This window comes from Guyanagaster necrorhizus (assembly GCF_019112545.1).
Source record: "Guyanagaster necrorhizus MCA 3950 unplaced genomic scaffold BT62scaffold_11, whole genome shotgun sequence".
NCBI lineage: Eukaryota > Fungi > Basidiomycota > Agaricomycetes > Agaricales > Physalacriaceae > Guyanagaster > Guyanagaster necrorhizus.
Genome location: NW_025064890.1, coordinates 25,271 through 49,689, shown reverse-complemented (window position 1 = coordinate 49,689; position 24,419 = coordinate 25,271). Strand labels below are relative to the sequence as shown.

Sequence of the window (24,419 nt, the reverse complement as noted above, 5' to 3'; positions counted from 1 at the left end):
GAAATCCACCCACAGGTCATGTCTACGCAAGTGATGTCTGGAAGTGATATACATTTGACTGGAGATACAGTCGCACTGTCCTGGTTTGACTTGTCTTGCATTCAAAAGGTACGCATTGACCTCATGATGACACCTTCAAATTTATTGATGCGTTATGGATTCTAAAAGCCCCAAAGATCCTGATGCCAAAGTACAAATATGCGGAGAGGCTCCAAGGATATTGAACACTGCTTACTGGAACTCCACGTCGTACCTTGACATGCGGTCTGTCAGGTTAAATGATATTCTCTTGGGAAGCATTGAGATTGACGTCCCGTGGGTTATTGAAGACGATGATTACAGCATCCTTCGTGTGTCTACCGTTCTTGCCGCCTGATACAACTTTATTCATGGCGTTATTACCTTTCATAGTCTTCGGAGGGTCGGGCAACTGGGGAAAACAATTCACAATCAGTAGTGGCCCCGAATACCGATGCTTTTTGATTGATATATATGCATTCTGTATCAGGACGATGCTTTTTCACACGTTCAATCGATCATTCACAGTCCTCTTCTGCTAATTGTTGAATCTACGTAGTACTTCATATTAATCGAGGCGATTGTTCATCAAGTTATCACTTTGCCATATATTGGTCCTATTGACCTGAGTCTCACGTGAAGACAGGGAGGCCAGGTACATGACCCTATCTTGGCGTATGTGACCCCTCTTATGTCAGTGAGAAGAGGTCAAAGGTCATGTGACCGCGTCGCCAGAAGTGAGTCGTGACTTTTGGACGGGCCTTGTGGACTTTGCGCAAACTTTACATGTCTTAATACGCGTTTCTCGACAAAAGTCCTCGGTTGGATTTCAGCACAGCTCTGAAGCTTTTGGTGGTCTCTAGATCATCTGCGTTCCCTTGGCATGACTCGGAAGTCTTCTGGAAACTTGAACATCAAAGCTTGCACTCTAGGCACCAAGCTCACGCAAGGCGTGACATATCGAAGCACCCTTGCTGAAAGAACAACTTCCTCGCGACTCTTCGGATGTGCGGTAAAGACGGCATAGAATTTCTTGAACAGAAGAGAGGCCAGGGTGGATGGCGACAGCGGTGATTGCTGAAAAACGTCGTAACAATGACAGTGAGATGGAGGTCGAGGTGAGTAAGCCATTGTCATCTACCAAATACTTCGGTGACGAGGCTCTTTAGAAGCCTCGCAGACCACCCGAAAGCCCCGAAATAGAGGGACTGGGGCCTGGTGGGGAGCAGAACTATGGGAAGCATTCCATTTTTTCTGGCAAGAACTGACTGAATACCCTTATACCGTATTGCCGAACCGCTCCCGAAGTATTCAACTAGAGAAGACTGAGAGACTGGAGGCCGAGGGCTCAGTCCGATAGGGAACCCTTACCGTGAGTGCGATCAGAGAGCTGATCAAAGGCGGACCGCTTTGGCTGACTCCGGGGGGGGACCCTGAATAGGAAAAACGATTTCAATGATTGAATATAATTCGAAGACATCAGTGGTAGGATATTGAGATGTGTATGACATGTTGAAGGTAACACGTTTCTACTTTCCTCTTGTCGTGCTAGCAAGTTTTCCTCTTCTTCAGCATGAAACCGACATACGATTAGCCGACTATGCGGATCGAATTATTATCACTTCGGATCAACTTTCTTCAGATCACGAAGAGCTTGCGGCATATCACGAGTGGCCTCCCCGTACAGCTATGAAGCACCAGCACGAACAAAGGGTTTTGTGATATGTCGAAATTTGCTAATTCGGCCCGCGACATGGAATAAATGCTATCAAACATAATCCATGTTTTCTCCCTCCGCTTTTCATGCCCAAACCGCGAGCAGTCGACGGTGTATCATTGAAATGGGTCGACTGTGGCGCATCCCCCAATCCTTCCCACAGGAACGTCCTTCGGCATACCTTGGGTGCAAGGTGAGGTTGATCGGACGACTCCAATTGCTCTCACATCCTCGGACGTTTCTATACTGATCCAGACATGGCCGTTAGCCTAGTGAGTCCTATCGAAATATCCTTTTCTAATATCCCTAAGGCCTCTCTACTAGTTGGATGGATGGCAGCCTGAAATGGACAGGGCACGCATTGGCAGCTGACAGTCCCTTGCGTGATACATTCAAGATATCGACCGACACTCCTACAGAACCCTCTTTGCCAGTTTCTGTATCTGAGTCTTCCACAGAGATTACTATCACCACTGGCTCATTCACAGGTGACTTTTTTTCTCCTCGGCACCAAGACATTTTACGGAATTCCACGTGCATTAGCCGTCTTCAATACATCTGGCGACGTGTTGATCCAATCACTTGGATTCGATGGACAAGTCAAGGCGCAGAACGGCTCCCTTGTCGTCCATCTTCAAAACAGTCCTGACGAACCAGAGCTTGTGGGAGACAAACCGAGTGTTCCATAGACTCCGTTACTGTTGAGCAGAGCGGCCCTGTTCGTACAGTCATAAAGGTCTGAGCTACTGTATAATCCAACGTTTTCAGTAATACAATCCGTTTATAGATGACTGGGAAGTATGCAGGGCCAGGGCATGTCGCTTTTCTACCTTTCATTGTCAGGTTTTATGTTTCTGCCGGCGCGACTTCAATTCGATTGGTACATTTCTTCATTGGTGACCAGACGCAGGACTTCATCAAGGGACTGGTAAGTGACAATCAGTGACCAAGTGATTCACCTCTTTACATTTTGATTAGGGCCTCACTTTTGCAGCTCCCCTCAGTGATCTACTCCAAGATCGACATATTCGTTTTGCTACTGCAGAAGGTGGTATATGGGGTGAAGCGGTTCGGCTATTATCCGGGTTGCGTCGAGACACCACCGATGCTGTCCTTGTTCCTCAATTTGAAGGGGAGGCTACCCCAGATATATCTACGTGGCCAGAGACAGTTTCTTCTGGTATCGATGATCTCCCCGTATGGGCGGACTTCACGCTAGATCAACTGTCGTCGGCGCATTTCACGATCAAGAAGAGGTCTACCGGAGGTAGAAATGCATCATTCATTGACCATGCAGGCTTCGGAACAAGGGCGGCAGGAGTTGGATACGTTGGAGGTGCAAACGGTGGCGGGACTCTATTCGGATTCAGAGGTGGGTGGAATTTCGTCGTTCATTGATTCGTCTAATGATTTGCCCAGATTTTTGGCAAGGCGCTCCCAGAGGCTTTGATATCTGAGGTGCAGGAGGTGATACAGCCACAGTCACTCTGTGGGCGTATAGTCCAAGAGTGAGTATCATTTTTAGTTAAACAACGATTCTAATAATGGATTGAAAGGCTCCTGCTATTGACATGCGACATTATGACACGGTGGCCCACGGTGTGAGTTTATCTTCCCCATCAGATATATCTCTCCCAACGCGGATCATACTCAGTTAGATTTAACCTACGAAGATGTAGGCGACCCAGACCCTAATCCAGTAGGCATTGGACGGTCATACGAAATTTCGTTGCAAGTGGTCAGCTCTACACCCTCCCGAGACTCAATCGCTCAGTGGGCCGGTGCCATCGTAAGTAAATTTACAGATGCATTGTACAAGTTATCTTCATTGGAGATTAGACCAAAGTCTCCCAAATTGTCGCAAGCCCTGAATTCTATGCAGTTCACAGGTTGTTTGGAGGTCGATGGCAAGTACAGCCTTTCTTTGTAGGGGTTGTAGGCCAAATATTATTGGTGCTGTTCCGAATCCAACAACTAGTGGAGCAGCAGATATCGAGAATAGAAAGAGCGCTCTACTCGACTTCTATGTTGCAGTATGTGATTTCATGATCATGTCTGGAATGTTCCTGCTCAACGGCCCTCGTGCTAGGAAATCGATCAGAGACGGTTCTACGGCTTTTGGAATTATGGGGATGTAATGCACACATATGATGAAACTCGCCACACTTGGAGGTACGACGTTGGAGGATATGCTTGGGACAACGGAGAACTTGGTAGCCCTTTGGTTCCAACGTATAAGATGGATACACTCATAAATTTATCTCAGCGTCGGATCTCTGGCTTTGGATGTCGTTCCTTCGCACGGGTCGCGCCGACGTCTTCCGCATCGCCCATGCTATGACTCGCCATCTGTCTGAAGTAGACTTCCATCACATTGGCCCCTTTGCGGGTTTGGGAAGTCGACACAATGTTTCACATTGGGGCGATGGCGCGAAAGAGGTTCGCATTACAGGAAGCACGCTGAAACGACCATTCTACTATCTCACAGGCATGTTCATGACTGGAACTGTAGCATCAGTAGCTGACACTCGTGGATTAGCGGATGAGCTTATCGGAGATATTATAGATTATTCTTTGCAGGCCGATGAAACAATTGTGACATGGGAGCCTCTGAGAAAAGTTTTGGTTCCTCCTGATCCCGCTGCGTGTCCTGGACGAGTGAGAATTGGACCAGATTGGACCACGTTGGCTGGAAATTGGTTCACTAAATGGGAACGAACTGTGAGTGCATCAACGTTATTCGGATGGACATTTTCATGGGCAATGTTGGATATTCCTAGAACGATTCGCAGTGGCTTGACAGGATCAAGACTGGGATGGTTAGTAATAACGGTTCTCTGAATATCACGGTGGTATTGAAACTATCTTTCAGCATGACATAGGCACCTTCAAGTACGGCCTTTTCACCGGATATACGGGTGCCGTAGGATGGGACCCACGCACAGCTCATCTAGTAGATTATGGCGCGGGCCCGGAAGATTCGTGAGGCATCGAGTTGTTTCTACAGAACTAGGGCACTCTAACTATTTAGATTCAATCTCAATGATTTTTGGGGGCGGAGAATTCCTGATGGAGGCCATGGAGGTGATCACGGATGAGCCTGATTTTGACACAGCTTGGGTAGACTTTTGCAAGATATTCAATGCGTCCGGCGCAGAGTGAGTAATGTTAATACCTTCTAGTGCTTTCCTGACTTTTGCCTAGTAAGATGGCGAGAGACGGAATCTCGTTTAGTAGCGGATTTGCATACGTGAGTCGTTGAGCTGACTATGACCGCACTGATGCCCACATTTCTTTTAGTGGTATGCCAAACTGCAGGCTTATGCTGGTGCCGTGATGTTCCATCCAATCGTTGACTTGCTAACGTGTTGCAGGTGAGCGTCTAAACGATAATACCATAAAGCAAGCCGCTTGGACGTCATTGAAATCCTCAGACATTGGTGTCTGGGATCCCGTTGCCCAGATCGGTGGAACGGATGTGATTAACCCTATTAATGAAGTTGGTCCTGGTTTTTGATGCCAACAAACGAGACTGAATTTTCATTAGATCCCAGATCTTGCTACCAATGACGCGAGTCAGCTATCTTTGACAGAGTATGCGATTCTAGCCATTGCACCAGAGTTCGCACCCAACACTGTTCGAGGTAACGCTAAGAAAGGCCAGTAAGAGGATTGAGATCGCTCGACACTTGCTTCAGGAAAAGAAGAAGCAATTGGAAAGATGAGCTCAGCCAAGTCAACTGGTAGGAAGTGGAGAGGATTGCTATGTACGATATGAAATATACTCATGCGAGAGTCCAATGGCGTCATATCCTCTTCAACATATTCCAACTGAGCTTCCTCGCCGTTGCCTACTGCTCTCTTTAACGTTTTTTGATTATTCCATTGCGTACACTCAGGGCAGTTGACGGAGTTCTGTCTGCTTGTCTCTCTTTACCTCTGTTCCTCATCTCCACGTCTTCATGAAAGTAATTCGCATTTACTGTTGGATACTGGGCCAGTTCTGGTTTTTGGTCTACGTCCTATCAGGGGTTCGGCACCGTTAAGGTTCAACCTCGGTTTGCGAACCGATATTGTCGGTACTAATATTTGTCCAATGCCAATAGAACAATATCTTCACCCCTCTATGGCCTTAATGGAGCTAAGTCCGAAATTCATAGCTATAACAGCGATATAGTATGCCGCAACATGAGTGATCATCATCATGATAAAAGTTCCTTGATGAACACATCCTCCAAACCATACGCTGTCCTCCAGTGTCATCGACCACCAACGGAAACCGGTCGTGGTCTGTTTTCACATGACCACTCTGCCGATTCCTAGGATCTTCATAATTTCAGTGATCAGGAGTGTGGCAGACACCAAGATGTGAATGGACACATCTCAGCTCCCACAAGAACCGGCTCATGGAACAAGAGAGAACTTTGAATCTGTATAAGCCAAATGCTACATAACCCTATTATTACATATTCATAAAAATTCAAGAAAACCACCCTTTTTTCTTCGACCAGTCCTTCTTTCCCTCATCCTCGTACTGCAAGAAGGCTTTTCCGTTATACATTATCAACTCAATTTTATCCCCATCTCTGGACCAGTCACCCATTTCACCAACAAAATAGCTTCTTGCCTGTCCCGATTCAGATAAGATCGTGGAACTGTCATACATCCCGATCGATAGCGCGATGTGATTGTTCAAGTCACCGGCGCTACAGTTGATGATAATTATACCATGGTAAGAACGAGGAATGTGGAAAAGCACAAAGCCATCGAGGGCTTTGGCAGTCAAGTGAAATGCTGGGCGGTTGGGATTTGGCGTATGCTGGAACACGGGTGGCGCAAATAGATAAGAAATAGAATTATTTTCGAAGAGAAGCGAAGGGACTTACGATTCTAGCTATGATAGGGAATGTTCCGGAATTCTCTTTAGCACCAAATAACCCGAGGTGTATGGTCGTCCGAGGAATCGGAGCGTAAGTGTTCAAAGGAGTTTCACCGACAATGTATAGGTCAACGTCAATGCCGCCGTTTTCCACTTCTAACCTGAGATTTTTCCGATCGACCTCTGTCTCATTCCGCCGCAGAGGTGGTAAGATCTCGGCAGGAATTTTTAAAAATGGATTGACGGTGAAGGTGCCTTTTATTGAAGAGTCGGAGCGGGAAAACATGCGTCGATGGGAGGGATTTTTACGGTATATACACGCATAGTTGGTTGCATTCAGTTTGGTTGGCGAGCTAGAGACAGGACGTTTGCTGGGGACGAGAGTAGCGGTGTCGTGGCCGCTGGTGGAAGGGGGAGGTGGTGGTTGGGGTGTTTGTGGATTGTGAGGTGGGTAGGTGAGAATGTAACCCTGAGAGGTCAGAGCAAGAGTTTGTGCCGAGGGATTTAGTTGTATATCAGAAACAGAAGGAGATTGAACACGGGGTGTTGTCTGCGCTGACTCCGGCAGGTAGCTTTGCGGCCTGGGCGAAGGGGTAGAAGGTCGACTTGTGGCAGACACCAGACTCTCGCATCCACTGGCACTGTGACTGTCACTGGAACTCTCGGATATTGGCGACAGAGAAGAGTCTGGCTGGTCAGAGCTGTAGATTGGGGGAGGAACACGTTCGACTGACAGACGTGTCATGTTGGTCGAAGAGAAAGCCATCCAACCGAGAACGAATCAACCAACACGGAAGAATGCCCGAATAGAAGGGTCCTTCTGATCCGGAATTCTCACACTCTTTGCTGCGGTAATTCAACGACACGTACCTGGTCAACATACTGTTGGTCATCAGGGTTACCGTGGAAATAAAGTACCGTCCAAAAATCAGTGTAAGCCCGTGCCATCAAGGAGCCAGAAAAAAAGGACTTTTCGTGAAGAGCCTCTGGGAATATCGCAAGTCCATTTACGTTGGCGTCCAGAGAAGGTCTAAAATGGCAACTTGCAAGTCAAATGATTTCGCCGAGCATGTGTACGTACCTCAGTGAAGCACACGCTTTGAACCTAAGCGTCTCGAGCACGTCTGAAATCGAATTCTGCAAAATAGAGTAAGGAGCAGTTAACATGCCTTTCATCAAGTCACAACCTCAAAGTTCTAACGTCCAACCGGTGTTTCAAACATTCCTTGCGTCACGCATGACAGCTGGGCGCCATGGCTCTTATAACAGCCCGCCACTTAATACGACATTGTATCGGCAGCTGTAAAGTATGAGACAGATAGAGAATCAGGTGGGGGGGATGACCGCAGATGATGATGGTACGAGTTAGAGGAGCAGTTTCACGGGCCAGTCTCCGCTTGTTCCAAAAGGTATCGGACTTGAGGCAAGCTTGGAGTTGTGTCCTTGTGCGAGGGACAAGCAGAGATTATACAACAATGTGATGATTGTGATCTGCATCGAGTTGGAAAATCCATCTATCGAGCACTGTGACCGGTTGAAGAGATTCAGAACATTATTGCACCGATTTGACGTATGACAACATGTAGACACCCGTCGAGGAAGAAAGCAGTTAGCGTCAGTTTGGCATCGGCCGCCGGTCCGAACCATGAGAAAAATACTTGAGATTCACCTCTATGCAGCTTGACGTTGCCACTTGCAACGATAAGGAATCCGATCCTTGTATCTTTCTGTAGGGCCTTTTGCAATTATTTGTGTATGTCCTCACTCAAACACTTTTCCATGTCCATTATTTATTTCACCGCAGGACAACAACGCTCTCTTCGGTGCTCTTTCGCGTTTCCTGGCAAACTGACGCGTCGTTCCTAAATCTTGCCAACGAAACATGCCGACACTTTTCTACACGTTTATAGACCTTCAGATCTCAGGCGTTATTGGGATATCGCTTATCTTTCTAACGGTCATCTTCTCTCATCTCGTCAAAAGATGCTTAACTTGGTACACCTTCTGCGTTTCCTGGATACTTTCCTGCATTTCGTACTCTTTGCTATTTTTCGTTGGAGGAAGTGATCCGAATTATGTCCCAAATCAGGATCTCTGTATTACTCAAGCGGCACTGATATACTCAGTACCAACGCTGTAGGTACCCCCTTGTGCAAGTATCCTGTACTTACTCTTAATCTTCATCTGACTTCAGCACCGCACTTACTACGCTTTCACTCCTGGTCCATGTGTGTTCTTCAGAGTTCCTGATTTGTTTTACACTTGGATAATTCTCTGTAGAACTGGTACAACGTTCATTTTGGAATCTCGAGATCTCCATTAGAGGCTAATCACAAGACCATCGTTGCTGTGAGTCTCTCGAAAAATTTCTGAAATATGCCTCATGAATGTCTGTGTAGCTCCTCGCAGCGCCATATATCGTATGGTTCTTCATGTTTCTCGGCTTCCTGCTGGTGCGTATGGGGGTTTTCAACTGTTAGGCAGCTTCTTCTACCATCTCCTCAGTTCGGTCTAACGCATTCATCGCTCGTTATTCGACTCGGTGACTCGTCACATTGCATAATTATTAATGCAATTCCGTGACTACCTTTACTGTCAAACGTGATATCTTACAAACCATTTTGCAGGGCTAAGATATCCTCACTTTTTGTGGTTATCGTCACCTCCTCGATGCTTCCAGTGCAAGGTTCGCTTAACCCGTGTATAAGGTATCTCAAGTAATGATTATTAATATTTCCCCCAGTATCCCTCGGTCTCTCTCTTTGCCGCAACCTGTACGACAACGATTCGACAAGTACTATTTCAATACCTACGCTACAGGTGGTCATTCGTGTCATGATATTTAGCTTCCTCACCCTTGTATCGTTCACGTACGTTCTCCCGCTGAATCTCCACCAACCATGATTAACAATAAATTTTAGCGAAGGTGTTATATACATATTTGATTTATCTCCAGGGCCTTTCGTCGATATCATCATGGCGTGGTGTATGTCCTTCTTTGTACCTTTTCGACTGCTTCATGAGACTCTGATTCGCATTGTAGTACCTGTGTTTGGGGTGCTTATCTTCGGGATGCAAAAGGTTCGTTAGACTGTCATCAGTTGATAAGGAGGATTAACACTGTATAGGACATCTTTCGTACCTGGATCTTATGGGCAAATTGGCTTTTGAAATCTCCAAAGAAGCCTTACCGCAAAAGCTCTACGCCATCCCTCACACCCGATAATTCCGTTCGAAGTGACTAGAAGTCCATTCTTACCACAGCTCCTCAAGCAATCTCTGTATCAGTCAGTATCAACACCGATGTAGCTTATAATGTCTTGATAGATCGAAGCCATTCATGGTATGCCGTTATCAGTATCTCTTGCGACTCTTAATGAACCGCAATTTCTTCTACATGGAAACGTGCACAACGCAACTGGGCCAGAAACTGAGCTTCAACAACCTGTTGGTTCCCATTCATCCGGCCGCAAGGAAATGTTGACCGTAGGTTCTGCATCGGCCAAGAGTCTCCCTACCTTCTAATTCATGCATCTGTTAACCCGACGCCGCACTCCTGCGGTACCTCCATAGTTTCTGGATACAGCAAGGCTTTACGATGACAAACGTCCTCGCGGGTACCCCAATTTTTTTCAAACCGACATTTTCATTGTTTTTGACCGTCTCGGTTTCTATGATTTCTTTCTCATTCCCATGTCTATGGTCTGCTCCAGGTCCGTTCGCCGTTGGTATGTACTATAGCTGCAGCTCTCACCAGTTTAAAAATAGTGATGTAAATTTAACTCAAGCGACTTTGATATATATTTTCGTCACTGTGTGCAATGATTCCGCATCCGATTGGCCATACTGATAGTTGAACGGAGCTGCTGCCGCCTCTATACCGTTGCATGTACAAGTAGATGATCTGAACGAGCTCGCAGCTGATGTGAATCGACTTCGAGAAGAATTCGACACCGTGTACAACAACGCGGGTCACATTGTAGACCAACCAAATCAGACATTGAAACAATGACACTGCGACGCTTTGCTGATAGAGTTAAATATGTTCACTGCATAAGATACCATTAATGCGTGGATGTTTCGCAATGCTTTGGAGACATAAACAGATACAGCTTGAAACAACGCTGCGATTTACGGTGCTGTGAAGAAAAGATAGCAAGGAGCAATGAGTGATACAGATACATATCCACGAACATAGGTTACATAAGGTATAGATGAAAACATGAAAACATTGTCCGTGTGGTATTCCATATCCTCCTTGTCACACCTCATTAGTCCGAATCTGGACTTTCGTTGCCCCACCGATAGACGTAGCAACGATAGCCTTCCGAGGCTCTAGCTTATATTTCTGTTTAGCTTTGGCTTTGTGCTTCTTGATTTTTGCCTTGCATTTCTCGCACATCGTACCTTGAACGTTTCCTGGTATTGTCCGATGACACGATTTGTTCGCACACGCTCGCTGCTCGTATTATCAGTGGCCATCGTAGATATGAAGAAGACTCTACTCACTGCGGGGAGGGTTGTCGGTCCGGTGTCCTCAGGTGACGGTCCAGGATTCAGCGGGAGATTCTCAACTACAGGTACCACTAGTGCTGTTTGCAGCTCCAAGGAGTCCATAGAAACTTCCTTTACAGCCGGCTCCTTCATGAACCGGTTAGTGAGTGTCGTAGATGATGGGGCTGGGGCACCCCGAGGAACCTGGATAAGTATATGTAACTCGCCATCCACAGCCTTTCGTTTCCGAACTTTGGCCTGATTTTGATAAAGATGATTATTTCACAGATCACGAGAGGGACAAGGAAACTTACATCTGGATTGTAATAATTGAATGACATATTCTGAGAAGTTGATGTCTGAACAGCTGGATCGATGATGACGGGCGGTTCGGTCGACATTGATGTATAAGGTGATGGTCGAAACACATTGTGGTGCGGATGGGATGGGGGAGGCGCCATGGCTACAGTCACCGAGTTTCCCAACTGAGCGGCAGACGGTGTCGGTTGTGTGGAGCTAAAGGAGGCTGGCGGATTTGAGGAGGCAGCAGACTTCGTTCGAGGCGACGACTGTTTAACGTTCGACGTCCTCGCCGAGCTTTGCCGCTGCGACGACGATTGTTGGATCGTTTGAGCAGGAGTTGGAATAAATGGACCCGGGAGCACCGGTGCCGAGACTGACGAAGATCCCGCAACCGAACGAGAATATGATGGATAGTGGCCCCCGCCATAGGGGGGATAATAACGAGATGAATATGGGTATTGAGAATGAGGCATCGCATAGGGCGGTGGATATGGATACGGGTAAGGATGTATGTATGGCTGAGCATTTGCGTACACAGGAAACTCCCCCGACCCGGTGGGCATCGGCGGCGGCAGACCATAGAGATATGGCGGTAGATAATATGGGTAAGGATACTGGGCATGCATCGGAGGGGGGTACGGATAAGGGATAGGATGGGAAGTTTCGGGATGATGCTGCGTCGGCGCAGACGTTGATGCTTTCGGTGGGGGTGCGGACGAAGATGGGAGTGCTGTAGGTGATGTGGAAGCTCCATCCACTTTCTTCCTCTTCTTTCGTGCAGATGCGACGGCGTCATTCGTAGCAGAAGGTATGGGGTCACCGACAATAGCCGTGAAAAGTGGTGCTTCTTTGTCGTTGGTCTAGGTTATGGTGATCCCTTAACGAGTGAAGCTAGTGTGAAAGAGCGAGATTACTTTACCTTCTTCAGTGATCCTTTGGAACCTGGCCTTTCCATGTTAGGACCAGTAGCTGGTGTAGGAGGTGCCGCTGAGATTGAGTCTACCTCATTTACAATGGCTTCAACAGCAACAGGGGCGGACAGCTCGGGATTTGGTTCAACGCCATCTAGGAACAAGCTGCGACTTTCTTCTACATTTGGTGTCAAACAGCCCATAGGACTTTCGTCAACGTTGGCATTCGGCTGATTTACGTTCTCTCCACCATCGATTGACGCATCTCCAGTGTTAGATGAGATAGCCATACCTACATCAATCCCGCTGGTTCCAGCGACTGGAATATGGACGGGGGGCGAATTGGGAGCAGTAGCATCAGTCTGTGCTTGAAGCTGCCAAGCCTTCTCCGCATTCCTCAATTCCTGTTCAACTTCCGCTCGACGACGTGCTTGCAAGGCCTTCCTTTGCAGCCTACAGGGATCACACATACGCCACTGAACACCGGGGCCAATGAGATTGTGACAGTCTTTGGACGTGCAGCTATACGATCTCCTCCCCTAAATTGAACGAAGCGGAAGTGTGAGACGTGTAACTGATGTATTACGAGTTCACAAACCTCCTTGTCGGCCATAAACGGAATGTTTGCAGCCTCCGCTTCTGATTCCACGCCAGCATCTTAAGTCTTTTCGTCCTCTGGATCTATGCTATCTTCCCTGCCTTGTTCAAATGTCTCACCAATAGAACCCTCTGGAGGTCCGGCATTACATTTGACCACCTTTTCCCTGACTCTTTTGAGTTTGCTGTGATGCCTATTCTGGAGTCGGTGTTGCTCACAGCGTTTGAACATATAATGTCCAGGAAGAATCTTGTGACAATGGTAAACAGTACACATTCGAGGAGGAAGAACGGGTAAGGGAGGGAAGAAGTGGTTCACTGCCGTTGCCGTAGGCTGGTCAGTAGGAGTAGATGTGGTTGGGATTAAAGTGGAACCGATGGGTTGTTGGCTCCCAGTTGCTCTGATTAAGGTTGCGGGAGAAAGAGATGAGTACGCCGTCAAGAGAGTTGTGATGTCCTGAGGTACAGTTATCTTTTCGTCGATGATGGACATCTCCCATGTTTGAAGATCTTCCAGAGATTCACTCAAGGGCTATGAAAGCGTAAGTGTTGCGGTAATATTGCAAATAATGCAAGCTTACGGCCAATCCTGCATCCTTGCACCTTTGATCTTCCACCTCTCTGAGTGTTTCCAGCTCTTGCTCAAATGCAGCACGTTCAGCTTTTCATTTAGCGCGCTTAGTGATACCGTAGGAACGATAACGATTATGACAAGGTTCACACATCTTATACGCGTAAGACCCTAAGCTGATTGTTTAATGGCTAGAAGATTATATTTTGAAATGTGCATACCAGCGATGATAGTTTTGCATCCTTTGACTGAACAAAATCTAGGTGGGAGAGAAGGAGAGTCGTCTTCATTGGTCGTTGGGACTTGGGATAGTACTATAGAAGGTGCACGACGTTTGCGTTTCTTTGGGGGACACTGGGGCGGTGGATCACGATAATACGAAGTCCTCTGCTCCAAGGATTCGCCTTCGCTGTATTCGTTGGTGGGGGGCTTGTAGTGAGTACCGGACTTTGTAGGCGCAGGAAGCGTCAGGGCGCCAGCCAGCTCAGAGCTCGAACTGTTTGACTGTGACCCGAACAAGCGAGGATTAATGGTACTGGCATCCCAGGAGCTCTCGGTTGCAGATGTGCCAGACTGCGAGAGGGCTTCAGAGGCGAACGATGTCGTGAATGTCTGTGGCGGTGGATCAATGGGTTCAATTCTCTGGCCGTCGGGCTAGAAAGAATGTAGATATTATTCAGTGTACAGTGTATAGAAGTGCTGACATACCTGACGGTCAGTACGCTCTTCCTCGTTTACGTTTGCATTGCCTGGTATCCAGGCAGTGGACCCCGGAATTTGCTCAATGAGTATGGTGGTCTGGCCAGATATTGCTGCCTTTTCGAGCTTCCTCCGTGCGCGTTTGGTCGAGGCGTATATCCTATGCTATTCGTCCAAGGCTTTAGACGACATTACGCTCGTCACTGGTGGGAAGACACACCTTGCCCCCACGTGACTCACACATCTTGTTTGGGGAATTTACATCGAGCATCTGCCCGCATCCTCTGACGGTGCGTCGTCGGTGAGCTGGGTATTGTAATTGGGACGTGTTCACCATGTCGCGGGACGTACCAAAGTCAGATAACATGGCTCGCGGTCTAGTAATGGTTCGGTACCAGATTTAAGAAGAGAAGATGATCGTACATTAGCTTTCCTTCATCCCATGTCAGTAGCACGTTGCCAGGCTTGAGGTCCAGGTGCAATATAGACTTGTCATGCTGAACAGATTGAGACGGATCCTTGCCCAGGCGATGGCCACTTTACCAGAAAAGACAATCCCTCTACGACGTCTGTAAAGATGCTTTTTACTTCCTCTGGACTGAGGAGATGCACTGCAGTCCACGTTTGCGTCCCCTGACGCGCTTGTCCATTCATATGTTGTCTGAGCTGCTCCTTTTCCTCTGGTGAGGCGTGCTGGAATGCCCTGTATGCACGAATCCTTGCTGAACGCGAGTTAATGTTTGACGTTGCGCCATTACCATTCAAGGCGCCATTGGGGTTGATATGGATGTGTCGAGTCTCGCGTCCAAGACGCTCATCGATAAAGTCGTCGAGGCTAGTGTGGATTCAAACGGATGCATCAGTGGGTGAAACTATGCCCACCTTCCACCTTCAGCCCATTGCATGAGAATGCTAGCCCACGGTAAGTTAAAGGAACAGGAAATGGACGTCGAAGCTCAACTGTAATGTGGGAACCCGGGGACCGAACGAAGAGAATTGAGCGCTTTCGAGCCAGGAGTGGCTGAAAGAAGATGGAGGCGTTACCGGTTGAAAAAAAAAGAAAAAGAAAAGAAGGGTGGAGGAATGTACTGGTACGTTATGATATTGGGATGATGAAGCCGCTCAAGTAGGCGAACCTGGTGGAAATGAGTTACATAGACTTTGGGATGAGAAGCGGCTAACTTCACGAAGGATGTTTAACAGGTACGAGTGAGATTGCCCGACTGCAACTTTTTTGACGGCAAAATGACCTAGTGGATTTCCGTCCAGGACATGCTGTGAAAGGGTTGGTCACAAAAGTCAAGTCAGAGCTGGAGTGATACCTGACAAAGGTATACGCTTCCATTTGCGCCCATCCCTAGCTTGCTCTCTTCGGTAAAGAAGGCCTTGAAATATCCATTTGCAAGGGCCTCTGCAGAGAAACCGCTGGCACCGTCGTCAGCCTCCATAGGTGGCGGCGTTGATGGCCTCGACCATGTATCATTCACGATGGACAGCAAGTGAAAATAATTCGATGCACGAGAATGAAACTCGGGGTCCGGTTCATCCTGGGACTCTGGTGGCAGCGGTCTCTTGCAATACGGACAGCCAGATCTCGGACGAGCTTGCGAGGACTGTCGGATAGCCAGAGCATGACTAGTGGGATTGTAGAGTACGACTTGGTTGGATGCGTGGAAGATGGCTTGCCAGGTAGGATCTGGGGGTACGAGTGCTGCGGTCTCGTCAATGTCCTCGTCGTCGTCGAACATGGTGCTCGCGTAGCTAATTGGATGGCACCACCTCGTGGATGTCCAATGACGCAACGAACATGTCTATATTCGGATATAGGTCATGGTACCGAGCATTTCTTGGCACTGAGACAGAGACGATATGCCGGCTCGGCAACAGGCTTTCTCCCCTGAAGGCTGTGCAACACATGATGAAAAAGCCTCCGCCTCCGACCGAGTAAGGTATGCCAAGCAGAACCAAGGACATCACATAATGTGACTGATCTGTGACTGTCTACGACTCATTGTAGTTGTGTCTTAATTTGTCTGCTGCCATCAAATCACAAATTTGCTATCTAAACTTGCTAAGCTTCAAAATCTGGACATCAAAGCCTGAGAATTTATGAAAAATAACATTATCTACAATCACTTGGAGCCAGATTTGGCATTTACTTCTATATGCAGGAGTAGATAAGTTTTTTGTGAAGATGTCATGATTTGTAACATATTTATCACATGATGTTCTTGATTGTGCTTTAGACATACCTTGTTTGGTACTTAAGCATGTGCTGGCAATGCTCATCCACTCCTTCACCTAAATGCTGCTTCATGGGCTGTGCAATGCCCTCACCCACAGGTGGCTATTGGCATCTGACCCCTCACATGCACATACTGCCTACTCCACCATCTTTCCCAGCTTCAAGAGCTAATGCTGCAGAGTGGAGTAGAAGCATGCTGATGTCACCATGTTCTCTGGCTTCACAAGCTAATGTTGCAGACCAGTATAAAGAGGAAAGAATGACTCATCTGTCAGTTGAACATGTTCCTCCCCTAATCTATAGCTTTGATTCACCAGACTCTTTTCTGTTGCCAATATCTGAGAGTTCCAGTCACAGTGCCTGTGGATGCAAGAGTCTGGTGTCTGCCACAAATCGACCTTCTATCCCTTCACCCAGATCCCAAAGGTACCTACTAGAGTCAGTGCAGACAACACTCCATGTTTGATCTCCTTCTGTTTCTGATATACAGTGATATCCCTCAGTGCAAGCTCTTGCTCTGACCTCTCAGAGTTACATTCTCATCTACCCACTCCACTATATACAAACACTCCAACTATCTCCTCCCCCATCCACCAGTGGTCATGACACCACTACTCTCATGCCCAGTAAATGTCTTATCTTTAGCTCATGAACTAAGCATAACACAATCAACTATGCATGCATATACTGCAAAAATCTCTCCCATCAATGCATGTCCCACTCAGACTCTTCACTGCAAGATACCTTCATTATCAATCTATTTTTAGAAGTTCCTGCTGAGATCCTACCACCTCTGCAGCAGAATGAGACAGAGGCTGATCAAAAAAATCTTTGGTTGGAAGTTGAAAATGATAATATTAATGTTGACCTATACATTGTTGGTGAAACACCTCTGAACACTCCAATTCCTTGGACGACTATACATCTCGAGTTATTTGGTACTAAAGAGAATTCTAGAACATTCTTTATCAAGGCTAGAATTGTAAGTCCTTTTGCTTCTCTTCAAAAATAATTCTATTTCTTATCTATTTGCACCATCCATGTTTCAGCATATGCCGAATCCCAACTGCCCAGCATTCCACTTGACTGCCAAAGCCCTTGATGGCTTTATCCTTTTCTATATTCCTCATTCTTACTATGGTATAATTATCATCAACTGTAGCACCAGTGACTTGAATGATCATATCATGCTATTGAGTGGGATGTATGACAGTTCTACAGTCATATCTAAATCAGGATAGGCAAGAAGCTATATTGTTGGTAAAAGGGATGACTGGTCTAGAAATAGGGATAAAATTGAGTTGACAATGCATAATGGAAAGGTCTTCTTGTGGTATGAGGATGAGAGAAGAAAGGACTGGTAGATGATAAAAGAGTGGTTTTTATGAGTTTGGCACTGTTAAGGTTCAACCTCAGTTTATGAACTGACATTGACAGTACTAATATTTGTTCATTGCTAGTAGAATAATATCTTTACCTCTATTGTTAGATAATTAGTTCATCCCAATGCAAGATCTGGGTTGTGCTTAATGCTGCAATGGCACAGAATTCTTGTGGCACAATCAGTGAAGTACTGTGATCATGACAGAGAAGCCTAAATCAAGGATTTGCCATGCTTATAACACTGTTAAGAACTTACATTCATTCAGGAGACCAAGTAGTACAGACTTTTATAACTAGTAAGCATCAATGAATCAAAGAGTACATTAGTTACACCACAAAGAAATGTTTCTGTCCAAATGCCATCATGAGATGGAGAAATCCACAAATAAGATAGATATACTCATAAATTCCACCTGTATATCTGCAAGGCTGGCACAATCAAGAGGAAAATTCTCACCATGATTCTGATCAAGAATATCAGATAAACACTCTTGTTTTCATGTTTATGATGTACATACACAGCATCACAACTGAATGTTTAGATAGCGTCATGTTTTTCTGCCCATGGCACTTGGAAGTAGGTGACCACAAACCCTTTATCAGAGTACATTAGGAATTTGCACTAGCTGAATAATAGGTCTCAACATACCTCTGAGTGTTCATGTCAGATTAATCAAGGCACTGATTTCGCTTTGGTGCTTTGAGAAGCAATTGCTGCAATACGCATCTGATAAAGTGTTGGTCTGAGGCAAGGAGTAAAATCCAAGCAAGTATGCACATATGGCCACAGTATTGATCATAGTAGCCAGCTCTGCAATGCCTCAGCCCATAACAATACCAGCAGTATTCAGATGTTTCTTAATTGATGCACTGAAGGTGATGAAACTGCAAATATATAAAGGTAAAGAAATATAACAAGCTCTATCACTTCACTCAGCATGGAAAAGCAACATCCAAGCAAATAGACTCACCAAAGTTGACTCTCAGCCTCAAAAACACCATGGTTGCATCTGATACTCATATTCATGATCCAATCATTAGTATATAATGACTGATGAGTTCACCAAAAAGTACCACTACCTGGCATGCAAATGATGCCAACATTTAGAGAGGGAGGAAAACACTCATGATAGGGGTGCCATATGCTCCAGTGATCGCATTCTGGCTCCACCCAAACCCAACTGGACAAGGAGTTTCCAAGAACATGACATTTGTAACCTAAATCAAAGCAGTCAGACCAAGATATCCATATCGTATGCAAGGCATCATACATTGAGATTAATACTAAATTTAAACAGGACATCTTTGAATAGAAGAGCACCAAGAATATGGGGATGCCATACTATGTTGATTGGTGAAAGAATTGATTCCACTCAAGACATGTGGTATTTGGCCATTTTAATCCTGGTAACACTGATGAGCATTTCGATTCTGTAGTGAAACCCTTTGGTAGGTGATTCTGGGACAGGTTTCATGGTTCGATTGTATGTTCTAGAATGAGTCAGTGAAAACCGAGGGTATTTTGATCAGATTGTGTATGTTTTGTCTATGAACAGAGTGACTAGAATACAGATGATGGCACTATAGATGCAGTCAATTCTATGGGCCCATCTCCAGCTTTGTTGGGTGACAAAAAAACTGAAAGCAAAAGGAGAGAGAAATAGAGAGACTGTTACACGCATGCTGCCAGCCTCCGTGTCACCTCAACCAACCACGAATTCTATCACACTACCCACCGGACTCCGGCCGCTTCCCATTACCTACTAATTTCATTTCACCATTATCATTTCACATCTGTATTTCACATTGTAATACCTAGACCCCGAACTCGGTAGCGAATATTCACACCAGAACCCAATGGAACCCGACTCGGAATTAGCTACCATTAGTATATAAAGCCATGTATATCACTGTAACTACTCAGTTCGAATATCAACTTGGATAAGCCCACACTTCGCACTCACTTCAACTCCTCACTACCTCGTCCGTCGGATTCCACTCCGAAGGACATTCCGGTTCACTTCTCTGATGAATCTCCATCCTGTCCATCCAGATCCTTGGGCCCCGACTCAAGGGTGATGTTGCCAATAGCTTCGTTGACGCCCATGCACTCCGCTGGACTCCGCGCGTGCACTCAAGCCCACTCGATTGGCATGTTCCTAACAGTATATTCGAACTCAAACCCTTGAGTCGAAAATTTTATCATGTCCACCACATTTACTGAACCCACAGAGACCGATTCTGAACAAAGGCAGCCCACCCATCCAAACATGTTTTCCATGGAAGACATTCCGGCATCTGCCTCAAAGGAACAACCAGGCCTGTTCGGATCAGCCTCCAGTGGGGGACAACCTTCCCGTAGGGAAACCTACAATCACTCTAGCTTCACTGCCTGCCAACCTAATTACGACGATTCCCCTAACCCTTTCGACGCCACCAGCATCCCAACCAACAGGGCCTGACAGGCCAGCCTGATGTATGGCGCCCGAACCGACCCCCCAATAGACCCCTTATCCCTGGGCAACAACCATGGGAATCCAGACAGCCCAGACTCAGAGGGCAGAAATGAAGACACTCCTACTCATACTCCCATCTGACGGGAACCAGCTGGCAATCCACCAAACCCTTTCTCAGGTGGACCAGGAGGACCAGGAGGACCAGGAGGACCAGGTGGTCCCAATGGCTCAGGCAGTGCTGACGGCCCCACAGGAAGTAACAATCCAAACCAGCAGGACATGTTCCTAGAATTCATGAACCTGTTACGAGGAGTCTCTGCCTCCCTCAACAACCCTAAACCAGCCACTGTCCATACCAAGGTCAAGGAACCAGAACCATTTGATGGCTCTGACCCTCACAAACTAAAGGCTTTCATTGTCTCCCTTCAGTTGAACTTCAACAACAGACCTACCGTGTTTGCAACGGATGCTAACAAGGTTAACTACGCCATTTCATTCCTGGCTGGCACCGCGCTCAACTGGTTCGAACCAGACATTCTTAACCCTAATCCGCGGAATCCACCAGCCTGGCAATTCTCCTATGCAGCCTTCTTAGATGAGCTTCGTAGCAACTTCGGCCCCTTTGATGCTATCAGAGATGCTGAAGATGCATTAGAACACCTTCGGATGCGTGATGGTGATCGGATCATGAAGTATATGGTTCAATTCAACCAGTACGCTTCACAAATTAGGTACAGAGATAACTCCCTCCGCCATGCCTTTTACCATGGCCTCTGCACCTGTATCAAGGATGACATGGCACACCATGGGAAGCCAAACAACCTTCGTGATATGCGCTTCCTTGCCCAAGAACTTGATGCTCGCTACTGGATCCGGAAGACCAAAATTGCCCGTGAAAACCAGGACAATAAATTCCTCAACCCCAAATCCAAGGGGTCTAACACTTCTTCCTTGGACTCCAGCTCCACACTGAAATCTACCGCCCCTAAGTCCTATGCCGACAAGCTAGGCAAAGATGGCCATCTTACTCAGGAAGAAAAAGACCGCCAGCGCTAGAACAACCTTTGCATGTTCTGTGGAGCCAAACACAAGACTGAGGACTGCAACAAGCGGAAGGCAGCAGCCTCTGCCAAGGGGCGTGCAGCAGAGGTCGACACCACTCCCGTGGAACCGGCTCTGACGGAGTCAGAAAACTAGGAAGCAACCCTGTTCCCTCCATGCGAGTTCAGGGTTGTGTCGACTGTATTCGCACACCGGAGGTCATCACTCTCAATGCAACATCCCTTTCCAATCACTCCTTCCACATTCCCCTCTCAGCAGAATTGCCGACTACTACGGAACCTGATGGTTCCTCAACTTGTATCATCCTACGTTTTCTTGCCCTTATTGATTCTGGCTCTAGCCACTGCTTTGTTGACACTAAGTATGTAGCTGCCAATGAAATCCCCATTAAAACCATCCCTAGTGTGCAACTTCGATTATTTGATGGCTCTATCAGGAGCCGTATATCTCAAATCGCAACCATCCCCATCTGTTTCCCATCTGGAGACACCTTCCCCATCGACTTTTATGTCACTCCTCTGGATTCGTCTTGCAATCTTGTCCTAGGATACAACTGGCTCTCCCGCTACAATCCACTGATTGACTGGGCTGAGAACAGTATCATTTTCCATTCAAGCTACCAGGATCCCACTCCAACCAATTCCGCAGCCTCCACCGCATCCCAGGGACTTCCGTGCCCACAGGACAACAGTCCATTTTTTTCCGAGCCTTCCAGCTCAAATCCAGGACTTCTGTGCCCACAGGACAACAGTCCACCCCTTTCCGAGCCTTCCAGCTCAATTTCGGGACTTCCGTGCCCATCGGACTCTATCAGTCCAACTTCCGGGGCTTCACCCCATTCCAAGTCCACATTGGGTAGCCGGCGGACTTCATTCCCGTATGAACCCATCTACTCCTATCCTCCCTCAGAATCTTTTACTACGAAAGCACACCCAAAGATCTCCATCATATCCGCTGCCGCATTCATCTGAGCCAGTGCAGAAGAAGGCACTCAGCAGTTCACACTGCAGCCTTTTTTGCCTAATATTGGAGCCAAAGCCGCATCCGCAGAACCGGCAGATCTTTCATCAGTGCCAGTAGAGTACCACGATTTTGCAGATGTCTTCAGCGATACCCTCTCCGAAAAACTACCTGAACACAGACTGTACGACCTCAAAATCAACCTTGAGGAAGGGACATCCCCACCACTTGGACCCATTTATTCTCTCTCAGAATCTGAACTCAAAGCTCTACGAGAGTTTATTGATGATAATCTGCGCAATGGGTTCATTACTCCGTCCCGCTCTCCACACGGGGCTCCAGTTCTATTCGTCAAGAAAAAGACCAGTGAACTCCGACTTTGCGTCGACTACCGTGGTCTAAACAAAATCTCCAAGAAAGATCGCTACCCTCTCCCCCTCATTTCTGATCTCCTCGACTCCGCCCGCTCCGTGCGCATCTACACCAAGCTCGACCTTCGGCATGCCTACCATCTTGTTCGCATAGCTAAGGGAGACGAATGGAAAACAGCCTTCCGGACCCATTACGGTTCCTTCGAATGGCACATCATGCCCTTTGGCCTCACAAATGCTCCAGCGGCATTCCAACGATTTGTAAACGATATATTCTCAGACATGCTTGATATATCAGTAGTAGTCTACCTCGACGACATCCTCATATACTCTGACAACCCGGAAGATCACCAGAAACATGTTTGTGAGGTCCTATGCAGGCTTAGAGCTAATGGACTCTACTGCAAAGGTTCCAAATGCGAATTCAACCAGGACTCCATGGAGTACCTAGGCTACATCCTATCACCTGAAGGACTTCGCATGTCTGAAGAGAAAGTCAAGGCGATTGTCGACTGGCCGGTGCCGTGAAAAGTCAAGGACATCCAATCCTTCCTCGGCTTTGCCAACTTCTACCGTCGCTTCATACACGGATATAGCGACATCGTCATCCCCCTTACATGACTCACCTGCAAGGGAACTCCATGGAAATTTGACGACAAATGCTTGGCTGCCTTCAATGAATTGAAACAAGCCTTTACACATGCTCCCATCCTTACTCACTGGGTTCCTGATCGAAAGATAGTGGTGGAAACCGACGCCTCCGATTACGCCATCGCAGCTATCCTCTCCATCTACCTCGAAGATGGCGAAATTCACCCCATCGCTTTCCGCTCCCAGAGCCTCCACAATGCTGAACTCAACTATGACACCCATGACAAAGAGCTTCTAGCCATTTTTGAAGCCTTTAAATATTGGCGGCACTACCTTGAAGGCTCCGTGGACTCCATCGATGTCATAACAGACCATAAGAACCTTGAATACTTCGCCACCACTAAGATTCTAACCTGCTGACAGGTCCGCTGGTCCGAATACCTATCCCAGTTCAACCTAGTAATCCGGTTCCGCCCTGGAAAACTTGGTGGGAAACCGGATGTGCTCACTAGATGATGGGACGTCTACCCTAAAGAGGGGGATAGCCAATATGCCCAAATCAACCCCCACAATTTCCGACCTGTGTTCACCCAAGAACAACTCTCTGCGTCACTCCGAGCAACCTATCTCGAAGGCCCCACCCTATGGGCTAGTGCCATCATGGATATCGACAAACTCCACACCGATATCAGACAAGCACAATCCTCTGATGCTATGTCCTCCGACGGCCTCCGCCAGGCCAAGGCCGCTTCCGAATCCTCTCCCTCTCAATGGTCCATTGACGAATCCAACATCCTTCGCTTCGAAGGCTGCATCTATGTTCCGGACTCCGATGATCTCCGTCTCCGTATACTACAGAACAATCATGACCACATCTTGGCAGGTCACTTTGGTCAAAACCGGACATTAGAACTAGTCTGGCGGAACTACACCTGGCCAAAGATGCGTGAATATGTCCGACACTATGTTAAGTCCTGCACAGTTTGTGGGCGCAACAAGGCACCCAGACACCGCCCCTATGGGTTACTGAAACCTCTGCCAGTTCCCGAACGGCCATGGGATTCCATTTCCATGGACTTCATTGAACAACTACCGGACTCTAACGGATTCACCGCCATCTTAGTAGTCATAGACCGAGCTAGCAAGCAAGCCATCTTCATTC

At 47.1% G+C, this 24,419-nt stretch overlaps 10 protein-coding genes across 10 annotated transcripts; 5 read left to right on the top strand and 5 right to left on the bottom strand.

The window, feature by feature from the left end:
* Positions 1–193: 193 nt before the first annotated feature.
* On the top strand, positions 194–617 carry BT62DRAFT_83534 (uncharacterized protein). The gene has a single exon (XM_043182423.1). The coding sequence runs from the start codon at positions 279–281 to the stop codon at positions 558–560; it is 282 nt and encodes a 93-aa protein (XP_043040221.1). The 5' UTR covers positions 194–278; the 3' UTR covers positions 561–617.
* A 192-nt stretch (positions 618–809) lies between these two features.
* On the bottom strand, positions 810–1,773 carry BT62DRAFT_1005081 (uncharacterized protein; the record flags this gene model as incomplete). The annotated part of the gene is made up of 6 exons (XM_043177103.1): positions 810–917; positions 964–1,095; positions 1,167–1,233; positions 1,288–1,384; positions 1,607–1,616; positions 1,666–1,773. The coding sequence occupies 6 exons, from the start codon at positions 1,771–1,773 to the stop codon at positions 810–812; spliced, it is 522 nt and encodes a 173-aa protein (XP_043040220.1).
* Positions 1,774–1,821: 48 nt separating this feature from the next.
* On the top strand, positions 1,822–5,402 carry BT62DRAFT_980401 (uncharacterized protein; the record flags this gene model as incomplete). Its single annotated transcript, XM_043189508.1, has 22 exons — positions 1,822–1,846; positions 1,899–2,007; positions 2,060–2,223; positions 2,279–2,415; positions 2,445–2,471; positions 2,523–2,663; positions 2,714–3,107; positions 3,194–3,243; positions 3,292–3,336; positions 3,390–3,524; positions 3,575–3,624; positions 3,675–3,768; positions 3,825–3,948; positions 4,002–4,223; positions 4,275–4,456; positions 4,516–4,554; positions 4,608–4,627; positions 4,714–4,893; positions 4,940–4,985; positions 5,036–5,063; positions 5,110–5,234; positions 5,283–5,402. The coding sequence occupies 22 exons, from the start codon at positions 1,822–1,824 to the stop codon at positions 5,400–5,402; spliced, it is 2,457 nt and encodes an 818-aa protein (XP_043040219.1).
* Positions 5,403–6,215: 813 nt separating this feature from the next.
* Positions 6,216–7,781, bottom strand: BT62DRAFT_1005078 (uncharacterized protein; the record flags this gene model as incomplete). The annotated part of the gene is made up of 5 exons (XM_043177102.1): positions 6,216–6,554; positions 6,622–7,343; positions 7,401–7,434; positions 7,485–7,644; positions 7,696–7,781. The coding sequence occupies 5 exons, from the start codon at positions 7,779–7,781 to the stop codon at positions 6,216–6,218; spliced, it is 1,341 nt and encodes a 446-aa protein (XP_043040218.1).
* Positions 7,782–8,295: 514 nt separating this feature from the next.
* Positions 8,296–9,970, top strand: BT62DRAFT_993664 (uncharacterized protein). Its single transcript, XM_043190423.1, has 10 exons — positions 8,296–8,367; positions 8,419–8,750; positions 8,809–8,842; positions 8,895–8,963; positions 9,014–9,067; positions 9,120–9,193; positions 9,242–9,300; positions 9,358–9,484; positions 9,536–9,695; positions 9,743–9,970. The coding sequence occupies exons 2-10, from the start codon at positions 8,497–8,499 to the stop codon at positions 9,857–9,859; spliced, it is 948 nt and encodes a 315-aa protein (XP_043040217.1). The 5' UTR covers positions 8,296–8,367; positions 8,419–8,496; the 3' UTR covers positions 9,860–9,970.
* A 974-nt stretch (positions 9,971–10,944) lies between these two features.
* Positions 10,945–12,179, bottom strand: BT62DRAFT_82903 (uncharacterized protein). The gene is made up of 2 exons (XM_043182393.1): positions 11,124–12,179; positions 10,945–11,073 (listed from the first exon to the last, which is right to left on the bottom strand). The coding sequence occupies exon 1, from the start codon at positions 12,035–12,037 to the stop codon at positions 11,258–11,260; it is 780 nt and encodes a 259-aa protein (XP_043040216.1). The 5' UTR covers positions 12,038–12,179; the 3' UTR covers positions 10,945–11,073; positions 11,124–11,257.
* Positions 12,180–13,096, bottom strand: BT62DRAFT_82887 (uncharacterized protein). The gene is made up of 2 exons (XM_043182392.1): positions 12,921–13,096; positions 12,180–12,861 (listed from the first exon to the last, which is right to left on the bottom strand). Exons 1-2 carry the CDS (start codon positions 12,933–12,935, stop codon positions 12,322–12,324), a joined length of 555 nt encoding a protein of 184 aa, XP_043040215.1. The 5' UTR covers positions 12,936–13,096; the 3' UTR covers positions 12,180–12,321.
* Positions 13,097–14,370: 1,274 nt separating this feature from the next.
* BT62DRAFT_893506 (kinase-like protein) lies at positions 14,371–15,937 on the bottom strand (the record flags this gene model as incomplete). The annotated part of the gene is made up of 8 exons (XM_043183147.1): positions 14,371–14,566; positions 14,613–14,686; positions 14,733–15,024; positions 15,063–15,101; positions 15,151–15,210; positions 15,279–15,325; positions 15,372–15,464; positions 15,512–15,937. The coding sequence occupies 8 exons, from the start codon at positions 15,935–15,937 to the stop codon at positions 14,371–14,373; spliced, it is 1,227 nt and encodes a 408-aa protein (XP_043040214.1).
* Positions 15,938–16,471: 534 nt separating this feature from the next.
* BT62DRAFT_82791 (uncharacterized protein) lies at positions 16,472–17,029 on the top strand. The gene is made up of 3 exons (XM_043182390.1): positions 16,472–16,704; positions 16,792–16,860; positions 16,925–17,029. The coding sequence occupies exons 1-3, from the start codon at positions 16,505–16,507 to the stop codon at positions 16,953–16,955; spliced, it is 300 nt and encodes a 99-aa protein (XP_043040213.1). The 5' UTR covers positions 16,472–16,504; the 3' UTR covers positions 16,956–17,029.
* A 117-nt stretch (positions 17,030–17,146) lies between these two features.
* BT62DRAFT_919321 (uncharacterized protein) lies at positions 17,147–17,675 on the top strand (the record flags this gene model as incomplete). Its single annotated transcript, XM_043184152.1, has 2 exons — positions 17,147–17,416; positions 17,484–17,675. The coding sequence occupies 2 exons, from the start codon at positions 17,147–17,149 to the stop codon at positions 17,673–17,675; spliced, it is 462 nt and encodes a 153-aa protein (XP_043040212.1).
* Between the last annotated feature and the right edge of the window lie 6,744 nt (positions 17,676–24,419).

Bases quoted from the DNA above. Each gene is read 5' to 3' on its own strand.
- BT62DRAFT_83534 (XM_043182423.1), top strand. From the start codon at position 279: ATGATATTCTCTTGGGAAGCATTGAGATTGACGTCCCGTGGGTTATTG.
- BT62DRAFT_993664 (XM_043190423.1), top strand. From the start codon at position 8,497: ATGCCGACACTTTTCTACACGTTTATAGACCTTCAGATCTCAGGCGTT. The intron at 8,751-8,808 runs GTAGGTACCCCC...ATCTGACTTCAG, and splicing joins ATATACTCAGTACCAACGCT to CACCGCACTTACTACGCTTT. The intron at 9,696-9,742 runs GTTCGTTAGACT...AACACTGTATAG, and splicing joins TTATCTTCGGGATGCAAAAG to GACATCTTTCGTACCTGGAT.
- BT62DRAFT_82791 (XM_043182390.1), top strand. From the start codon at position 16,505: ATGGGCTGTGCAATGCCCTCACCCACAGGTGGCTATTGGCATCTGACC. The intron at 16,705-16,791 runs GTCAGTTGAACA...TTCCAGTCACAG, and splicing joins GAGGAAAGAATGACTCATCT to TGCCTGTGGATGCAAGAGTC. The intron at 16,861-16,924 runs GTACCTACTAGA...TCTGATATACAG, and splicing joins CCTTCACCCAGATCCCAAAG to TGATATCCCTCAGTGCAAGC.
- BT62DRAFT_82903 (XM_043182393.1), bottom strand. From the start codon at position 12,037: ATGCATGCCCAGTATCCTTACCCATATTATCTACCGCCATATCTCTAT.